Below are 17566 nucleotides of genomic sequence, written 5' to 3' on the forward strand. Positions count from 1 at the left end.
CCAGCCATGTCAGGGAAGACTAAATGGAAGCCGACTTTTCATCCTCACCTGATAGAAGTGAAGCACTCTCTTCCGTTTCCCTCCCAGGTGGTGTCAGAAGGGGTTCAGGAAGGGTTAGGACTTTCACCACCACACAGTGGTCCCAAGGCCACCTCGCCATCTTCCTCCCTCCCACCCTCATCCTTACGTACTTACCCCCACCCCCACGGTGCCGGTGGAGACCATGTGGAGAACTCTAACAATGCACTTCAACTCCTCTCAGCCAGGAAGGTAGCAGAGGAGGCCTAGTAGGAAGCCAAGACTCCCACCTGTGCCCAGCCATCATGAGGACCCCCCTCCCACTTCAGGTGTGAATGGAGCCCAAGTGGAGAAACTGGACTTCTCTCCCCACTTACAGGAACAAGGAAGGAATGATACCCCTTGATACCTCTTTTTCTGCTGAAGTAATGTCTAAAAATCAAGGAAAACAGAAGGCTTTAGTAAAATCTAGAATCTTATAACATCATACCTCCAATGTCGATGTTTCAATTGAGTTACACTTAACAGACCAAGAACTGGGAAGATCTCAAACTTAATATGGGAAATCTCTGTACCTTCTACTTCATTTTGCCGTGAACTTAAGCTGCTTAAAAAAAAATAAAGACAAAAAAGAAAACTAAGTATAAAGAAAAATATTGTAAACAGCAAGGGGAAAATGACACATCATTTTAGGGAAAAAGGATTTGAATGATACTTCATCTCTCATAAGAAACTATCTTTCAGATGCTGAAAGAAAAGCACCCTCAACCCAGAAGCCCATATTCAGTGAAATTATCCTTTAGGAATGAAGGAAAATGAAGACATTTTAATTGAAGGAAACCTAAGGGAAATTTGTCACTAGCCCACCTACCCTAAAAGAAGGGCTGAAAGAAGTTCTCCAAACAGAAGAGAAAGGATAAAAGAAGGAAGCTTGGAATATTGGGAAGAAAGAATGTGATAAGCAAAAACATTGCTAATACAATAACCTGTCTGTCTCCTATTGTGTTTTCTAAATGTTTTTGATGGTTGAAGCAAAAATGTGTTTAAAAAATTAGCCACACAGCCTGGTACCGTTTTAAATGTAAGTGGAGGAAAGATATAAGACCATCAGATTATAAAATAGAAGAGGGTAAATGGCTGTAATGGAGATGACATTTCTACATTTCACTCAAGCAAGTAAAATGCGGTAACAGTAGATTGTGGTAAATTATGCATATGTGCGGTGTAATACTCAGAACCACACAAAATGGGAGTTTAAAAAATGTTGAGGTAACCCACAGTCTCTTCCAGAAAATAGAAGTGGAGGGAATGCTTCCCAATTCATTTTATGAAACTAGAATTGCCTTGATACTAATACCAACGACAGACAGATGGGAGGAAGGAAGGGAGGGAGGGAGGGAGGGAGGAAAACTACACACCAATATTCCTTATGAATTTTGACACAAAAATACAATATATTACAACTGGGGAGGGTACAGGAGATCTCTCTGTGTTATTCTTACAACTGCATGTGGCTCTATAAATATCTCAAAATAAAAAGTTTTTAAAAACCAGAGCAAAGGAGTGGGTGAATACAATCTTAGATTCCATCTGATATTAGTAGAGTTCCAAAATTGATTTACACATGATTGCAAACCCAAGTTAATTTTGCTTTGATAGGATTTCTGAACATTTTACAACACCCTTTCAATGGTTGAAGAACCCTTAGGAAGCCACCATTTTAAGGCTAGGAAAGAGTGCAGTGAGTAATTGAAAACTAGTATCAAATGCAAACTTGAGGTTACTGTTCCTTTTTGTTATATTATTTATGGACACTTCAATATTAGCAAATATCTGAATCTGTAGCAAAGTAAAGTGCAATCTTTTGAAAAGGTACGGTTTTGTAATAACCTTAGGAGTAGGTCAACATAAATGACCTAAAGCATAGTAACCCTGTCTCCTGCTTATTCATTTCATCTCTAACCTTGGCACCTTGCAGCCATTCCTGTCCACCTAATCATTCCCCTAACCCTCACAGAGCACAAAAATTCCATTAGGCAATGTGACCTTGGAACTCTCAATGTGCACCATTATTCTATGCTGACAGAAATGATATCACTGTGATTCATAGCAAACTCTTCCCAACTGCTTCTCAAAGGTCTGTCATGGTACCTTTGTAAGTCCACCCTGGTTTGAGAGGGTGTAAGGAAGAGTTCATTGGGAAAGAGAGAGCTGAATCGGAACCACCCTTATCTTCATCATCCTATGAATGCCTTCCAACGTGCCAAGCCAAATTAGTTAAGTGAATGGTATAATGAACAAAAGAAGACTGAGATCAAAAGCAAATTTTTTTTAGGAGAAAGCTAGGTCAGAAGTGGAGAGGGATTTTCGTTTTGTTTTTCAAGCGATGAAAAGGTTTTTAAGAAAATTTTTTGGAGAAAAGTGCAAGAGGTAGCATAGTTTGGAGAAGGTAAAGACAGGGGCAATCAGTCTATAAACTCTGAGAAGAAGATGGAAAAGTTAGGCATAGGTTGAAAAGTCCTGGTGGCAGACAGTTTGGAAACAGTACTGGTAAGTGTGGCCACATGCAAATATAGTAGTTGAAGATAGTATCTAACCATCTTCAGAGATGAAAGGTCAGGGTTTTTCACCACAAATACAGTGTAGATGAGGGAAAACCCACAAAGCATATTATGGTCAAGCTCAAGGTCAACTGGAGAAGGAGCTGAGTCCATCATAGTCTCTTCAGGGAAAACTGTTGCAAATTAATTTGTATTTAAAGATAAAATAAAATATTATAACATTATTGTATTATATAAATATTACATATTATCATATTACATATATATTTTAATGTATGTTGGTAGATGGCATTTGTTCTTCCTTTTGTCTCTTACTTATAGGAAACTTTTTTAAATAATCTTTTATGCTATAGCTTTAAAATATTGATCTATTCAATACACATTTAATAAGCCTCCTAGTGCTGTGGAGACTAGAACTATAGGTAGGCATGGCCTCTGCCGGGCAGTAGTCTTCCCTAGAGGTACTGAACGGGCAGCTGGAGTCACATGGCTGGGGTTGGAGTCCTAATGCCATTGTGTCCAAACCACATGGAAATTCACCTACTTTCAGCAATGCCAGTTTCTAATCTTTATATTAAGAATAGCTTCTCACTTGTTGACCTTAAACATGACTCTTGTTTTGATAATCGAATGGGATAATATATTTGTGTGATGGGCTCTGTTCTTTATAAGGCACTATATATTTCTGCATGATTTATGTGCTGGTTTATTCTCAGTCCATTGTAGGGCAGGAACTATACCCTATTTTCTTTATATCCTCAAACCCCAGCATAGAGTCTGGCACGTAGTAAGTGTGGGCAGCAAATGTTGGAGAGTTCAGTGAATAATCCTTACTCGCGTGGGTCTTACATACCACTGAGGTGACAAGAAAAACAAGGTTAATAAATCTGTGAGTTGTATAGTATACTAGAAGTGATGAATGCTGTGGGAATAAGAATCAAAATAGAGTAATGGGAACTGAGAGCCCTGAAGATACGGAACGCAGTTTTTAAAGGGGACATCATAGTTGGTCTCATTGAAAAGGTGGTAATTGAGAAGAGACTTGTAGAAGGTGAGGGTGTTAGTCATGTGAATATTTAGGGGAAGCAAATTGGGGGCGGAGGAAATAGCTAGTTCCTTAGTTGGTGGAACTCTGCCTCTCTTGTTTGAGGAACATCAAAGAAGCCAGTGTGGCTGGGGTGGAGGAACAGAAACCGAGGGCAGGGAGACCACGGAGAGGGTGAGCTACTGCAGGCATGGCTCTGAGAGCGTTGGAGGTCACTGGAGAATTGTGAGAAGAGTGACATGATCTCTTTTCAGAAGAATCACTCGGGCTGCTGCTTTGAGAATGGACAAAGGCAAGAAGAGGGGGCAACAGCAGCAGAGAGATTGTTAAGAAGCTACTGTAGGGGCGCCTGGCTGGCTCAGTCGGTTAAGAGTCTGCCTTCGGCTCAGGTCATGCTCCCAGGGTCCTGGGATGGAGCCCCGCATCGGGCTCCCTGCTCGGCAGGAAGCCTGCTTCTCCTTCTCCCGCTCCCCCTGCTTGTATCCCATCTCTCACTGTGTCTCTCTCTGTCAAATAAATAAATAAAATCTTAAAAAGAAGAAGAAGAAGAAGAAAAAGAAGAAGCTACTGTAGGGGGAGCACCTGGGTGGCTCAGTCGGTTAAGAGTCTGCCTTCGGCTCAGGTCATGATCCCAGAGTCCTGGGATCGAGCCCCGCATCGGGCTCCCTGCCCGGCGGGAAGCCTGCTTCTCCCTCTCCCACTCCCCCTGCTTGTGTTCCCTCTCTCACTGTGTCTCTCTCTGTCAAATAAATAAATAAAATCTTTAAAAAAAGAAGAAGAAAGGTGGCGCCTGGGTGGCTCAGTCGTTAAGCGTCTGCCTTCGGCTCAGGTCATGATCCCAGAGTCCTGGGATCGAGCCCCGCATCGGGCTCCCTGCTCTGCGGGGAGCCTGCTACTCCCTCTCCCACTCCCCCTGCTTGTGTTCTCTCTCTCGCTGTGTATCTCTCTCTGTCAAATAAATAAACAAAATCTTTAAAAAAAAAAAAAAAGAAGAAGAAGAAGAAGAAGAAGCTACTCAAGGGGGAGCACCTGGGCGGCGCACTCGGTTAAGCGTCTGCCTTTGGCTCTGGCCATTATCTCGGGGTCCTGGGATCGAGCCCCATGTTGGTCTCCCGGCTGAGCGGGGAGTTGGCTTCTCCCTCTCCCTCCACCCCTCTCCCCACTTGTGTGCCTACTCTCCCTCTTCGTCTCTCTCTGTGTGTCTCAAATAAATGGGGGAAAAAAAAAAGAAGCCATTGTAGTAATTCAGGTGAGAGATGACAGTTCCTGTACATGGTGGTAGAACTGGATAAAGAGAAGTGGTGGGATTATGGAAATATTTTGAGGATAGAGCCCATAGGATTTCCTGACAGACTGAGTATGGGGTGTGGAAGACAGATGAGCAGACAAAATGACTGCAGGGTGTTTGCTAAGCAACTGGGAGGCTGGAGCTGCCAACTGAGAAGGAGCCTGTTGGAGGGGCCCGCTTGGAGAAAAGATCAGGAGTCAAGGTTGGGCACAGTAGACGTCCCAAGAGAGATGTCAAAGATACAGTCATATATATGAGTCAGGAATCCAAGAGGGAGGCCTAGGCTAGAAATAATAGTTTAGAAATTGTTGGATACAGGTGGTATTTAGAGCCAGGAGGCTGGCTGAGATTACAGAGGGAGTGAGAATAGACAGAGAAGAAGTCCAAGCAGGGAGGCTTGGAGCACTCCAGTGGTAGTTTAAAAGTTGAAAGAAGAGGAAGACAGGGGCCCCTGGGTGGCTCAGTTGGTTGAGCGGCCAACTCTTGGTTTTGGCTCATGTCATGATCTCAGGGTTGTGAGATTGAGCCCCTACCCCTACCCCCCCAACCTCGTGCTCTGCACTCAGTGGGGAGTCTGCTTCAGGCTCTCTCCCTGTCTCTCTCCCTTCAGCTTGCTCACGTGCTCGCTCGCTCTCTCTCTCGCTCTCTCAAATAAATAAATAAAATATTTTTTAAAAAAAAGAGGAAGACAAAGGAGACTGAGAAAGAGTGACCAGTAAAGCATTACAAAGTCCAAGAAATATGTGGTGTCCAGGAATCCAAGTGAAGAAAGTGTATTATGGAAAAGAGAATGATAAACTTGTCAATTGCTTAAATCTGTGAAGTAAGATGAAGGCAAAGAATTGACCTTTGGGTTTAGCAATATAACGGTTACCAGTGTCCCTTAAAAGAGTAGTTTTAGTGGTGTAAAAGAGTCAAGCTTCTAATTAGAGTGGGTTTAAGGGAAAGCAGGGGGCCAGGAAATGAAGATAGTGATAGAAATAACTCTTTTAAGAAGTCTAGCTGCACAGAGAGGGAGACAAACCATAAGAGACTCTTAATCATAGGAAACAAACTGAAAGTTGCTGGAGGGGTGGGGGAGTGTGGGGATGGGGTAACTGGGTGATGGGCATTAAGGAGGGCACATGATGTAATGAGCATTGGGTATTAGATAAGACTGATGAACCACTGACCTCTACCCCTGAAGCCAATAATATATTATGTGTTAATTAATTGAATTTAAATTTTAAAAAAAAGTCTAGCTACAGAGGGGAGAGAAATGTGATGGTAATTGGCAGGAGAAGTGGGGTCAAGAATGATTTTTTTTTTTAAGAGGGAAAAAAATAACAGCATTATATGTGCCAACAAGAGTGATCCGGCTAGGATGGGAAAGTTGGTGCTACAGGGAGAAAAACCATTCTTACGAGGATGGGATCTATAGTATAAAACTACAACCATCAGACCGGGTGGCAAATAGGGGCATGGACTTTGTTTCATGGTGAGACCTTCCAGATGGTTTTGTGTTTTTCTTCAGCTGTGTTCTTCAGCAGAGTGTAGCCTTGCTGTAGCTGGATCATTTAAATTAGCCAGCATCGTGGTTTTACCTAGTGAGATCCATAAAAAGAGAGGACAAAGGGGTCGCAGATGTTCACAAGATGGGTTATGAAGGAAGAGAGTACATCAGGGAAGTCAGGAACAGTAAAAAGGTGGTGAGATCAATGGATTGGAGGATGAATGTGTTTAACCATCTGATACATTTGACATATCTTCTCCACTCCCACTTCCCTGCCCTTCTTAACATGGTGGCTAAGAACACTGTCTGGATTAGGGTTCTAGCTGTCAATTATAAGATCTTGATTCTGTTCTACTTTAATTTTGTTTAGCCCTATCTAAAACACATTGCCTTAATTGCTATGGTTTCATCGTAAAGGTCTTGATAGCCAATAAGGCAAATTCCCAACCATTTTTCAAAATAAAGGCAGAGTACATTTTCAGGACAAAAAAAGTGAGAAAATTAATCACCAATTAAAGGAAATACAAGATTGTTCTTCAGGTAGAAGGAAAATGACCCAAGATAGTGACTCTGAGATGTAGGAAGAAATAAAGAGCAAGAAAAGGACAAATACATAGATAAATATAAGTGAACATTGACTCTATAAAGTAATAACATTCTCATTAAGGGTCATAAATAGAGAAAATTAAAGTATATGACAACAGTGGTGTACAAATCAGAGGTAGATGAATGAGGTTTGAGAGTCCGAAGATTTTTGCATTGTTGTAGAAGAGGAAAAGGTAGCAATTGTTAGTTGAAGATACCTGTTATAATCTTTAGAAAGGGGTTATTTAATAGATAATAAGAGAATGTATATTTAATAAGCTAAGAGAAAGGAAACCAAAATAACAAAAATATTCAATAGATCCAAAAGAAGATAAAAATTAAGATTAAAGAAGAGGGGCACCTGGGTGGCTCAGTCGTTAGGTTCGGCTCAGGTCATGATCTCAGGGTCCTGGGATCGAGCCCCGCATCGGGCTCCCTGCTCCCCGGGAAGCCTGCTTCTCCCTCTCCCACTCCCCCTGCTTGTGTTCCCTCTCTCACTGTGTCTCTCTCTGTCAAATAAATAAAATCTTTAAAAAAAAAAAAAGATTAAAGAAGAAAGATAAAGTGAATGGAACAAATGGGAAAAAGTAAGATAGCAGAGTGGTAGAAAGACAACTGTATATATCAGTGAGAACAAAGGAGAAGTATCTCAAAATCCTATCCCAAAGAGAAAGTTAGGATTTCTTACAGCCTGAGTGTCATCGAGAAATCCAGCTTATCACAGTGGCTTAAATAGGGGCTTTGAATGAGTGACTAAGTGGATGGATGCACAAGTAGGGTTGTTTCATTGTTACCAAAAAAATATAAAAGGAGCCCTTGGAAATGGCCGTTGTACAGGCAAACACAGAAACACTGTCATGTTGGCCTGGCTCCTTTCTCCACCAACACCCACTTGTCCTAGATTCTCACTTCCATTCGGAGACACAGAAAACTCACGATAAGCACTTTTTCAGGGACAACTTTGTGAGTTGACTCAGACAGACAGGCAAACACATCTCATTACTGGGTGCATTTTGTTTGTTTGGTTTTTGGTTTTAGTTCAACAGCTTGCTACTGCTTCAGGTATCTGCCTTTTTACTCCCCCAAGACTTCTTGCCTAGAAACCGAAGAGGCTATCATCCCTATAGTCTACCGACTTTCATAATGTCCTCCAGCTACCATCAGGCCTTCTTTCAAACTAAACAATTCCAATGGCTTTCCTCCCAGAGGATCTTAAAAGAGGGATCTGACCATGTGTTAGACTCCTGAAAAGGGAGACTTCTGGTTGATCCAAAAGAGAGAATCCTCATGGTGATGGTAGACCGGATAAGGAGGAAAACTATTTTGAGGAAAACGTACTTAAGTAAATTCATTTCTATCACCTAATTCGAGAATATGCCATAGTTTCAGTCAACCCCTAACCCCTTTCTTTTCAGAGACGTGTCCAGAAATTAATCAGAAGGGACGGGAACACCATACAGGGGACTCAAGTAGGCCCTAGGTGCAGAGACAGTTTTGTATAGGGAGAAGTCTGAGATCAGAGTAGGGAGGCAGGGGAGGGCACTGGCGACTGGATTCTGGACCTGCTGATGCAGCCTCAGGCAAGACTCAGCCTCGCTAGCATCCATTTATTCTTGTTAAAAAAAAAAAGGCGGGCTTTAATAGGGTGATCTGTACCAGCCCTTCCAGCCCGAAAGTTCTGTGTCTCCAAGTAGTAAGAGGGCACCAATAGCTTTCTCTTCTCCAAGGAGCATGATGTGCTGATACTAGGTCGTCCCCGGAGATGGTTGGGCTCCGTGCCCCCAGCACCCGACCTGGGGACGCGTTAAGTGGGAGGCAGGTCCGGTGCTCCCTCCTCGGCCGCCCTATGATTGTTGAGGGTCCGGAAACAAGCCCCCGCACGGCTGTAAAAAGAAAATTGAGCGCCGAGAGAGTGTGACAGTCACTTGTGAGCTCGGGTGGCCCGCCAGGGGAGGCTCTCCGAGCACCGAGCCGCGGGAGCACCAGGCTGGTGGCTCGCCCGGGTGGGCGGCGGCGAGGGCGGCCGCTGGGCCCCTCCCCCGCGCCTGGCCCGCGGACGAAGCCCGGGGGGCGGCGGGCTGCCCGCGGGGCGGCGCTGTGCCGGCGGAGGCCTCGGGAGGCGGCGCGCGTACGGGGGCGCGGCGCGCGTAAGGGGCGGGGGCGACGCTCCCGCGGGCAAAGTCCGGGCCCTTCGGCCGCAGCGCCCCGCGCGCCGGGCGGCTGCGACGGAGAGCGCGAGGTCCGAGGTGAGTCGGGCCCCGTGCTCCGGCCGCGGCGGGAAACCCCGGGGCCGGTGCGCGCCCCTCGGCCCCGTGACCGTGTGCCCGAGGCTGTGGGGAGGCTGGTTGTACTCCCGAGCTGGGCGGGGTGCACCTGGACCTGAGGCTGTTGGTTTCTCCCCAGGTCGAGATGGATCTCGAGGCGGGAAGGAACGGAACTGTCCCGCGGCCCAGGAGAGCGGAGGGCGACTTTGAGCTGGGCAGCAGCAGGTACCTCGCCAGCAGGCACCGCTTTCCGTCCCACGCCCATCAGCAGGGCCACATTCGGCTTCGGAAAGTGGAGCAAGTCTGTTGATGCCTTTGTGTCAGGGGCTTCTCTGGAGGGTCTTGCCTAAGGTTCTGACTTGCCTCAAGGAGTGTCTCAGAGGCTCCTTTTGGAACAGGCTTAGGAAGAAGAGGCTGCCTTTAAAAGTGCCGCTTGCCCACTTTGTGCCCATATTCGATGAATATCTGTGCTGTGTAACGTTCCTTGCATTATATAACTCAAAACTTTTACAAATAACTTTCATAAACATCATGTGAGTTTTCTTTTTAATAGAGCATGAGACATCTGCTGTTGATGGTTGCGCTTCTTGAACAAGACCAGTGAGGCAAACAAAACAAAACCACACAAAACCACAACAACAAGAGCAACAGCAACAAAAACCGTCCTCCCCCTGTTAATTCCTCTTTGTCCAGTGTTATCCCCTTCCCCCAGCATCTCGAAGGTTCCCATTTCTCCCTTTGGGGTGGAGAGGGGGACCATAGGGAGCCCCATTCTTCTGTAACCTGCGCTTCCAAATCAGTGTTTGTTCAGATGCAAGGGGGAAAACCTCAGCCCTTCATTTGCTTGCTCTTTCTCCAAGGTTTCTCTTTGGTTCTCAGGGACCCTTGTTAAGTGTACTTCACAGGCCTTAGTAGGGGCAGAAACGACCAGTAAGTGGTGTGTTGTCTTTGTTTCCTCTTTCAGTGTGAGAATAGTGAATCATTTTTGCCTTTAGCCTCAAACAGTTTCTGAGGCTCTTATGGTCTCTGAGTTCATGCCCAGCCACCCAGAACTAATTGACCTGTGTCATCAAGTAATCACCCAGAGGGACCAATTTATCAGGTTCTGGAGTGTGTCCTCAAGCTGCAAGGGGCCTGATTAGCCAAGTGAAAATATGCCTACCTGATGTTTCAAGAATTATTTTAGTCTGTTAACGTCTTCCTACAGTGATATTGCTCTATTCCTTCTAAGTACCATGGTATGCATTCATAAAAATTTAGCTTGCCAAATAGAATTAGAAAACAGATGGATGGTATTATTTCTACCAGAGGGGGGAAAAATGTGGTTTTCATCAGCTGGCAATATAGGCTGGGATTGACTGTGAATCTATAAATAGATGGCATTTTTATGAAGGCTATTTCTGTATTGCACTGGCTGAACATTTGATGAGTGCACAAAGGAGCTCTTCGAAAAATGCAGTAATCCTCCAGAACCCAAGGGAGTTCTCAGAAGTGAAGTTCACAGCCTTGTATTGGAAACACAAGAAAACAGTTCAGAAGAGAAATACAGAAAGTTAATAGTAAGTTAAGACTGTAAGATTAAGAAAGTATATGTTGAGACTAATTTTTACTAAAAAAAAAGGCAGACCGAAGGTTATTCATTCCAAGGAAGTCAAGCTCCCTTCAGTTATTTAGGGCAAATGGCAAGTTAGTTATATGCTAGTTCCAGTCATGCTGCTATATTGCCTTTGGCACCTTCTTTTGAACATATTTAGTGGCAGATGTCTGTCTGATTTTAACAAATGTTCTAAATAATTTGGGATCAAGTCTTATGAGCAAAACTTTATCACCTACCTAAACTAAATAATTAACAAATTAAGCTAAATAAATGCATTTAGATTAAAAAAAAAATCCTCATGGAGTTTACATTATTGTAGGGAGGACAGACATAAAGAATACTTGTGCAGGGGCGCCTGGGTGGCTCAGTTGGTTAAGTGGCTGCCTTCGGCTCAGGTCATGATCCTGGAGTCCCGAGATTGAGTCCGCAGTGGGCTCCCTGCTCAGCGGGGAGTCTGCTTCTCCCTCTGACCCTCCCCCCTCTCATGTGCACGTGCTCTCTCTCTCTCTCTCATTCTCTCTCTCTCAAATACATAAATAAAATCTTTAAAAAAAAGAATACTTGGGCAAAATAAGTAAGCTGCAGCAATTAGAAGATAATGAATGCTATGGAAAATGTTAATCGAGGCTAGGGAAATCAGGAGTGCAAGTAGGAAGTAGTCTGTAGTTTTAAATAGGGTGGTTAAGATAGGTCTTATTGGGAAGGCAGTATTTGAGCAAAGACTGGAAAGACATGAGAGGAGGGAGCTGTGTGGGTGCCTGAGGGGACAGCATTCCTGGCAGAGGTATCTGACCATATAAAGACCCTGCTATGAGAACGTGTTTGGTGTGTTCAAAGAATAGCAACAGCAGAGAGGCCAGGGTGGCTTGAAGCAAAGCAAACAGGAATAGGAGTAAGAAATCTGGTCAGAGAGGGCGCCTGGGTGGCTCAGATGGTTAAGCATCTGCCTTTGGCTCAGGTCATGATCTCAGCGTCCTGGGATGGAGTCCCGCATGGGGCTCCTGGCTTAGCAGGAAGTCTGCTTTTCCCTCTCCTTCTCCCTCTGCCTCTCCCCCTGCTCATGCTCTCTCTCTGTACCTCTCTGTCTCAAATGAATAAATAAAATCTTAAAAAAAAAAAAAAGAAATGTGGTCAGAGAGGTAACAAAGAGACATATCGTGTAGGGGTCAGAATCCAATGTAAGAATTTTGGCTTTTACTCTGAGAAAAATGGGAGCCATTGTAGGCTTTTTGATCAGAGGAGTAGCATGATATGACTTGAGCTTGGGAATGATTATTTGCATGCTGTGTTGAGGGCAGACTGAAGTTGGCATAATTGAAAGTAGAGAAACTAGGCAGAAGTTCTCCTGGGCTATTGGGATAGCAGTGAAAGTGATGAGTAGTGGTCGAATTCTAATTATACTGTGAATGTAGAGCCAACAGGATTTCCTGACACCACTCCATATAGTCCTTCAGAAGAGTAGAATTTATTTTTAGGTCAATACAGATTTTTTAGCAACAGAAGAATTTAATTATTTGGCAGAAATTAACCTATGTATTTTCTTTCTGTGTATGAGCTCTGCAAGGCAGGTGACCATTTCCCATCCAGATACTCGTGTAGTACCTTGGACAGTTACCTTTGCACTTGGTGATTGCCTTGCAGGGTTTGTTAAACTAGATAATTTGGACAATTTGTGGATATCCCTGTTTTATATTTGAAAAATACTTGGATGTGATAACTACTCAAGTTTATATTCAATGGACTGTGAAACATTTGGTAACAGTTTTAAATTCAAACAATTACGTTTTTTTTTTTACAGCAACCAAGACAAGAAAAAAAAGAGGAGGAAGCTGATTGGACCATTAACTTTGGTAAGCTGTGAAATATTAAATATGAATAATTCTTGTTTTCATTCAAATTTGGTGTCTTGAATCAATAGATGTGGAGCTTCTTGTAGTCAATGAACCACGTTCTCAAGGTAGATGATAAAAGAGGTAGGGATAAGCTGGCTATGAAACAGAGCAGAGCTAGGACTAACTAACTGATTTCAGGAAAACACACCTCTGCATTTGTTTCACACACGCACACACATACACACACACACACCCCTCACCATCACTACCACCACCACTGTCACGCAAACCCACCTGCCAAATTTTGCTTAAAATAAGCTTGCATATAAAGAAAGCGATTGTTAACTACAGAAATTTAGAAATAAGTAAGAAATCTATTTCACATTTGACTTCCAAGACAATTGATTACATATGGAGTAACTATTAGAGATTCTGATTATGTTTAACACAATTGTCAGTGCTTTTCTGCTGGCACAATCAAGCCAACATGTTTTGGAAGAAGCCTAATCTGTTTTTCATTTGTAATACGTCTCAGAGAGGCGGGCCAAGAAAGTGTTTGCCTACTTTGAGTAAGAATGATGGGTTTCAGACTATGACAGGCTGTATTCCGTAACAAAGAAGTTGGTATTAAGTGGCATGTCAGCTGAAATCTCCAGATGAAAAGACACCAAAACATCCCCTGTCTCAAACATTGGTGCACATTTCTCATGTCGCTACAAAGCCCTTATTCATTCTCTTCTCCCTTATTGTTGTAGTGCTTTAGAGAATAAATTGTTTGTAAAACTAGATCTAGTTTTAATGTACATGTTTTAGATCTGCCTCCTTCAGCAAATAAAACACCACAAAACTTGAGGTAGAAACTTAGTGCATTTAATTTGAACCTAAACGTTAAAATTTAATTAAATTGAAATATCTTTTCTGCCTCTGAATAGATTTTTTTTTTTTTTTTTTGTCCTGAAAGAGGTTCAGGACAATACCATTTCTAACAAGAATTAGAAATTCATTGTTTGGTTGAAAATCACTTGAATCTAAGTTTGCTTAGGAAACTGTGCTGTTGCTGTGAAATGTTTATAATTTTAAATTTAAGCTTAGAGACAGTGAAATTTTATTTGCTTAGAGACAGTGAAATTTTATTTAAGTAGCATGAAAAGCATTTAAAATGATCCTCAATTTTATGTAAATGCTCACTAAAGAGAACATGACACAATAACCTGATCCTGTGCTTGTAACTGTGGCCAGTAGACCCCAGTGCTCTATGTCCCTTCCCTCAGAGCCACTAAAATGAACCTTGGAAACACTAGTCCCTTTTCTAGCAATTTTCAGGATACTTCTCCATTTGCTCTTGACTATACCTGCTCCCCTTGTTCTGCTCCAGGCTCCACCTGGCTTCTGACCCTTGTGTTCGTGTTTGCCCTGCATGTTTGATGATGGAATTTGGCCTCCCTATACTGAACTTCTGGAACTCTGTGAGAACAGTTTGCACACCCCTCTTCCCCACCAAGTGTGTCTGACCTCAGACTGCCCTGGCCTGTTGACCCTGTTTGACTCAGCTTCAGCTCTCAAAGACCACACTTCTGCTAAGCCTGACTCATCACTCATTCTCCTAGTGACTGCATCTCATCCCCAAAATGGGGTGGGGTGAGGGAAATGGGTAGAGGGAAAAGATTAAAAAGAGAGGACAGGGACGCCTGGGTGACTCAGTTGATTAAGCATCTGCCTTCGGCTCAGGTCATGATCTCAGTGTCCTGGGATGGAGCCCTGCATCGGGCTCCCTGCTCAGCAGGGAGTCTGCTTCTCCCTCTCCGTCTGCCCCTCCTCCCCCCAGCTCATGCTCCCTCTCTCTCTCTCAAATAAATAAAAAATCTTTAAAGTCATTAAGCGTCTGCCTTCAGCTCAGGTCATGATCCCAGGGTCCTGGGATCAAGCCCCGCATCGGGATCCCTGCTCCACAGGAAGCCTGCTTCTCCCTCTCCCACTCCCCCTGCTTGTGTTCCCTCTCTTGCTGTGTCTCTCTCTGTCAAATAAATAAATAAAATCTTAAAACAAATAAAAAGGGACAGAGGGAAAGATATAGAGATGGAAATATAAGAGAAGATAGATGTAATCTAGAAGGCAGAGGAAGAGAGAAGACAACAGAGAAAGCCATAGAATAATCAGTCAAAAACGGGAAGAAAATGTGAGAAATGAGAGAGGGCTAAAAAGACAGCGAGGGACAAAGTCTTTGAAGTACTATGACATTGTTTGGCTGGTAAGTTCTCGGGCATTGTACATGTCACTGTAACAACTGGTGTCCGCCTTCTAAGTGATAGTACTAAGTCTAGGGTGGTTGGTGGGGCCCCTACCTCTTTCTAATGTCAGTTCCCACACTGTGCACTCTAGGATTTCCCCTGCAGGGAGTTCCCTGAGCACTGCATGCAGTTTCTAGGCACCTTGCTCTTCTCGGCCTGAACACCCCTACTTCATCTGTACCCCCCAATTCTTCTTCAGCAAATTCTCCCGTATCATTCCAGATTCTGCAGGGAGCATCGTCTCCTAAAATACACATGTAGGCACTCCCTAATGTTTTCTCATTTCACTTCTGAGCTGCCTTTTAAAAAGCTAACTGAAACCTCTTAAAGAGAACTTATCCGTAAGACTCAGGAGATCTGTTTTCTCCCTATTTGTAATTCTCTCTCTGAAATATTTTGAATATTGTTTTAAAGGATGTGCTGTGTGTGTGCATGTATGTGTACTTAGTGTTTACTCCTAGCTGTTTTTAACTCACTACATAAGGAACTCTGGAAGATCAAACCACATTTCTTAATGGAACGAAACTTTTATCCCTTCCAATTATATTGTAATCATTCAACCAAAGAAGATACTGATGAAACAGAATCAGATTATTTCTTCACAGGATATAAAATAAAGAATCATAAAATTAATCTGACAAGAATTTGGATGGAACTCTTCTTCTTCCCTATTACATTTATCTGCAACTACTGACCTTAGATAAAGTACTGACCTTAAATAAAAGTACTGACCTTAGAGGCGCCTGGGTGGCTCAGTTGGTGAAGTGTCTGACTCTTGGTTTTGGCTCAGGTCATGATCTCAGGGTCCTGGGATCGAGCCCCATAACAGGCTCCTGCGGGGCTCTGCACTCAGTGGGGAATCTGCTTAAGGATTCTCTCACTCTCCCTCTGCCCTGCCCTGCTCCCCCACCCCCACTCACTCTTGCACGCTCTCTCTCTCTTTAAAAGCAATCAGTCAATCAGTCAATCAATCTTTTTTTTTTTTAAGTACTGACCTTAAATAAAAATCCAAAGAACATCTAGTTGTGGAGAAAGAAAAATTCTTTTCTATAACGTATTCTTTTATTTCCTTTGTTTTTATTTTTTAGTTTCGATATTCTGACTGGCAGGATAAATTATTGATGTCCCTGGGCACCATCATGGCCATAGCTCACGGATCAGGTCTCCCCCTCATGATGATAGTATTTGGACAAATGACCGACAAATTTGTTGATACTGCAGGAAACTTCTCCTTTCCAGGTAAGCATTTGTGTATTTAAAAAAACAAACAAACATACATTGTACTCCTTTAACTGGATGAAAGATCAGAAGTTGATTTTGCTCTTTCTCATCAACTTGTTTAATGGTTTGCACTTCTGACTGACTCCAGATATCACTGAAGAAGTTATAAAATTCTCAGAAAATTCCTTGAATCCTCATTTAAATTTCAACAACTAAATCTCTCCTGTTTGACTTTTAATACAGAGTAAGGGAATGTACAGAAAGCTTTGCATCTAAATAAAGCAGGGAAATCCCTCTACTTGAGGACAGTGGAACTATAATCTGAATATATCTATGCAATGTCCATCCCTTTGGTGATTACGGACACATTTCAAAATACTTCAGTTAGTATGGCCCTACTTCTTAGCTATACTCAGCTTGTAAATCTGTTGCTGGTTTTCTTTTTCTTTTCTCTCCCTGCACGCTTTTTGTAAAAATTCTATCCATCTTCTTTCTCTAATTTGTGGATCAACCAGGTTGACTGGAACTTGATCTAACACTTCACTAAAGAGTGAATGGTTTCAATGTGAGAATGATGTGTTTCGAAACTCACGCAGAGGAATGTGATTACTCAAGAGTCAAAGGAGTCCCATAAGTTAATGTCATCTGTAAGAGGGACTGTGGCAACAGCCCTGGAGTCAGGTTCCAGTGGACAGAGTTATTTTCATATTAGCCAGATTCAACAGTGAAAGTGAAATCTGGTGCTTTCTACCAAGCCTGATGGCTCAGTTCTTCCCAAGAGATTTTGTGGGCACTAGGCTGGAGAAGATTGAGTGAAGCTTTATTGGCACACAGATGGTGGAATATAAGGGGGAAAAAAAACTGATAAAGGAAAGGCAGCTTACATAGCAAAGATACCTGAGAAAAAGTGGACTCTGTCATTCAGATCAGGTAGGAGTTCTCAGTGTTTGCTGATTCAGAACTATGTATTTGGTTAGCACTGCAGAGCTTAAGTGTTATTACCTAAGAGAATAGGATTGCTTGATTTATACAATAGGATCTGTTTACATAAACATTAATATCTTTTAGAAATCTAGTAAGAGTGCCTTTTTATTTTTATTCTTTTTTATTAAAGATTTTATTTATTTGTCAGTGAGCGAGAGAGAGAGCGCACAAGCAGGGGAAGCAGCAGCTAGAGAGAGAGGCTGGGATCGCAGAGGGGACTCTGGGATCATGACCTGAGCCGAAGGCAGACACTTAACCAACTGAGCCACCCAGGTGCCCCTAAAGAATAAACTTAAATAAACATCATCTCTATGAGATGAGCAAGTGAGCTCTGCTAAGGCTAAGTACAGCTAAGTACCTGATCTTCTCTCAACTTCCATGATTTTTGCTA

At 43.0% G+C, this 17566-nt stretch overlaps 1 protein-coding gene across 2 annotated transcripts in view; it reads left to right on the forward strand.

The window, feature by feature from the left end:
• Window positions 1-9129: 9129 nt before the first annotated feature.
• ABCB4 (ATP binding cassette subfamily B member 4) overlaps window positions 9130-17566 on the forward strand; it is a 74730-nt gene continuing 66293 nt past the window's right edge. For both annotated transcript variants that reach the window (XM_064575330.1, XM_064575331.1), the window contains exons 1-4: window positions 9130-9235; window positions 9393-9478; window positions 12649-12700; window positions 16059-16209. In XM_064575330.1, the coding sequence (XP_064431400.1) occupies window positions 9399-9478; window positions 12649-12700; window positions 16059-16209 (283 nt within the window). In that variant the 5' untranslated portion in view covers window positions 9130-9235; window positions 9393-9398. The remainder of the gene's footprint in view (window positions 9236-9392; window positions 9479-12648; window positions 12701-16058; window positions 16210-17566) is intronic.

Source organism: Mirounga angustirostris, unplaced genomic scaffold (assembly GCF_029215605.1).
Source record: "Mirounga angustirostris isolate CCGP_5_RB_7025 unplaced genomic scaffold, mMirAng1.0.hap1 SCAF_12, whole genome shotgun sequence".
Lineage (NCBI taxonomy): Eukaryota > Metazoa > Chordata > Mammalia > Carnivora > Phocidae > Mirounga > Mirounga angustirostris.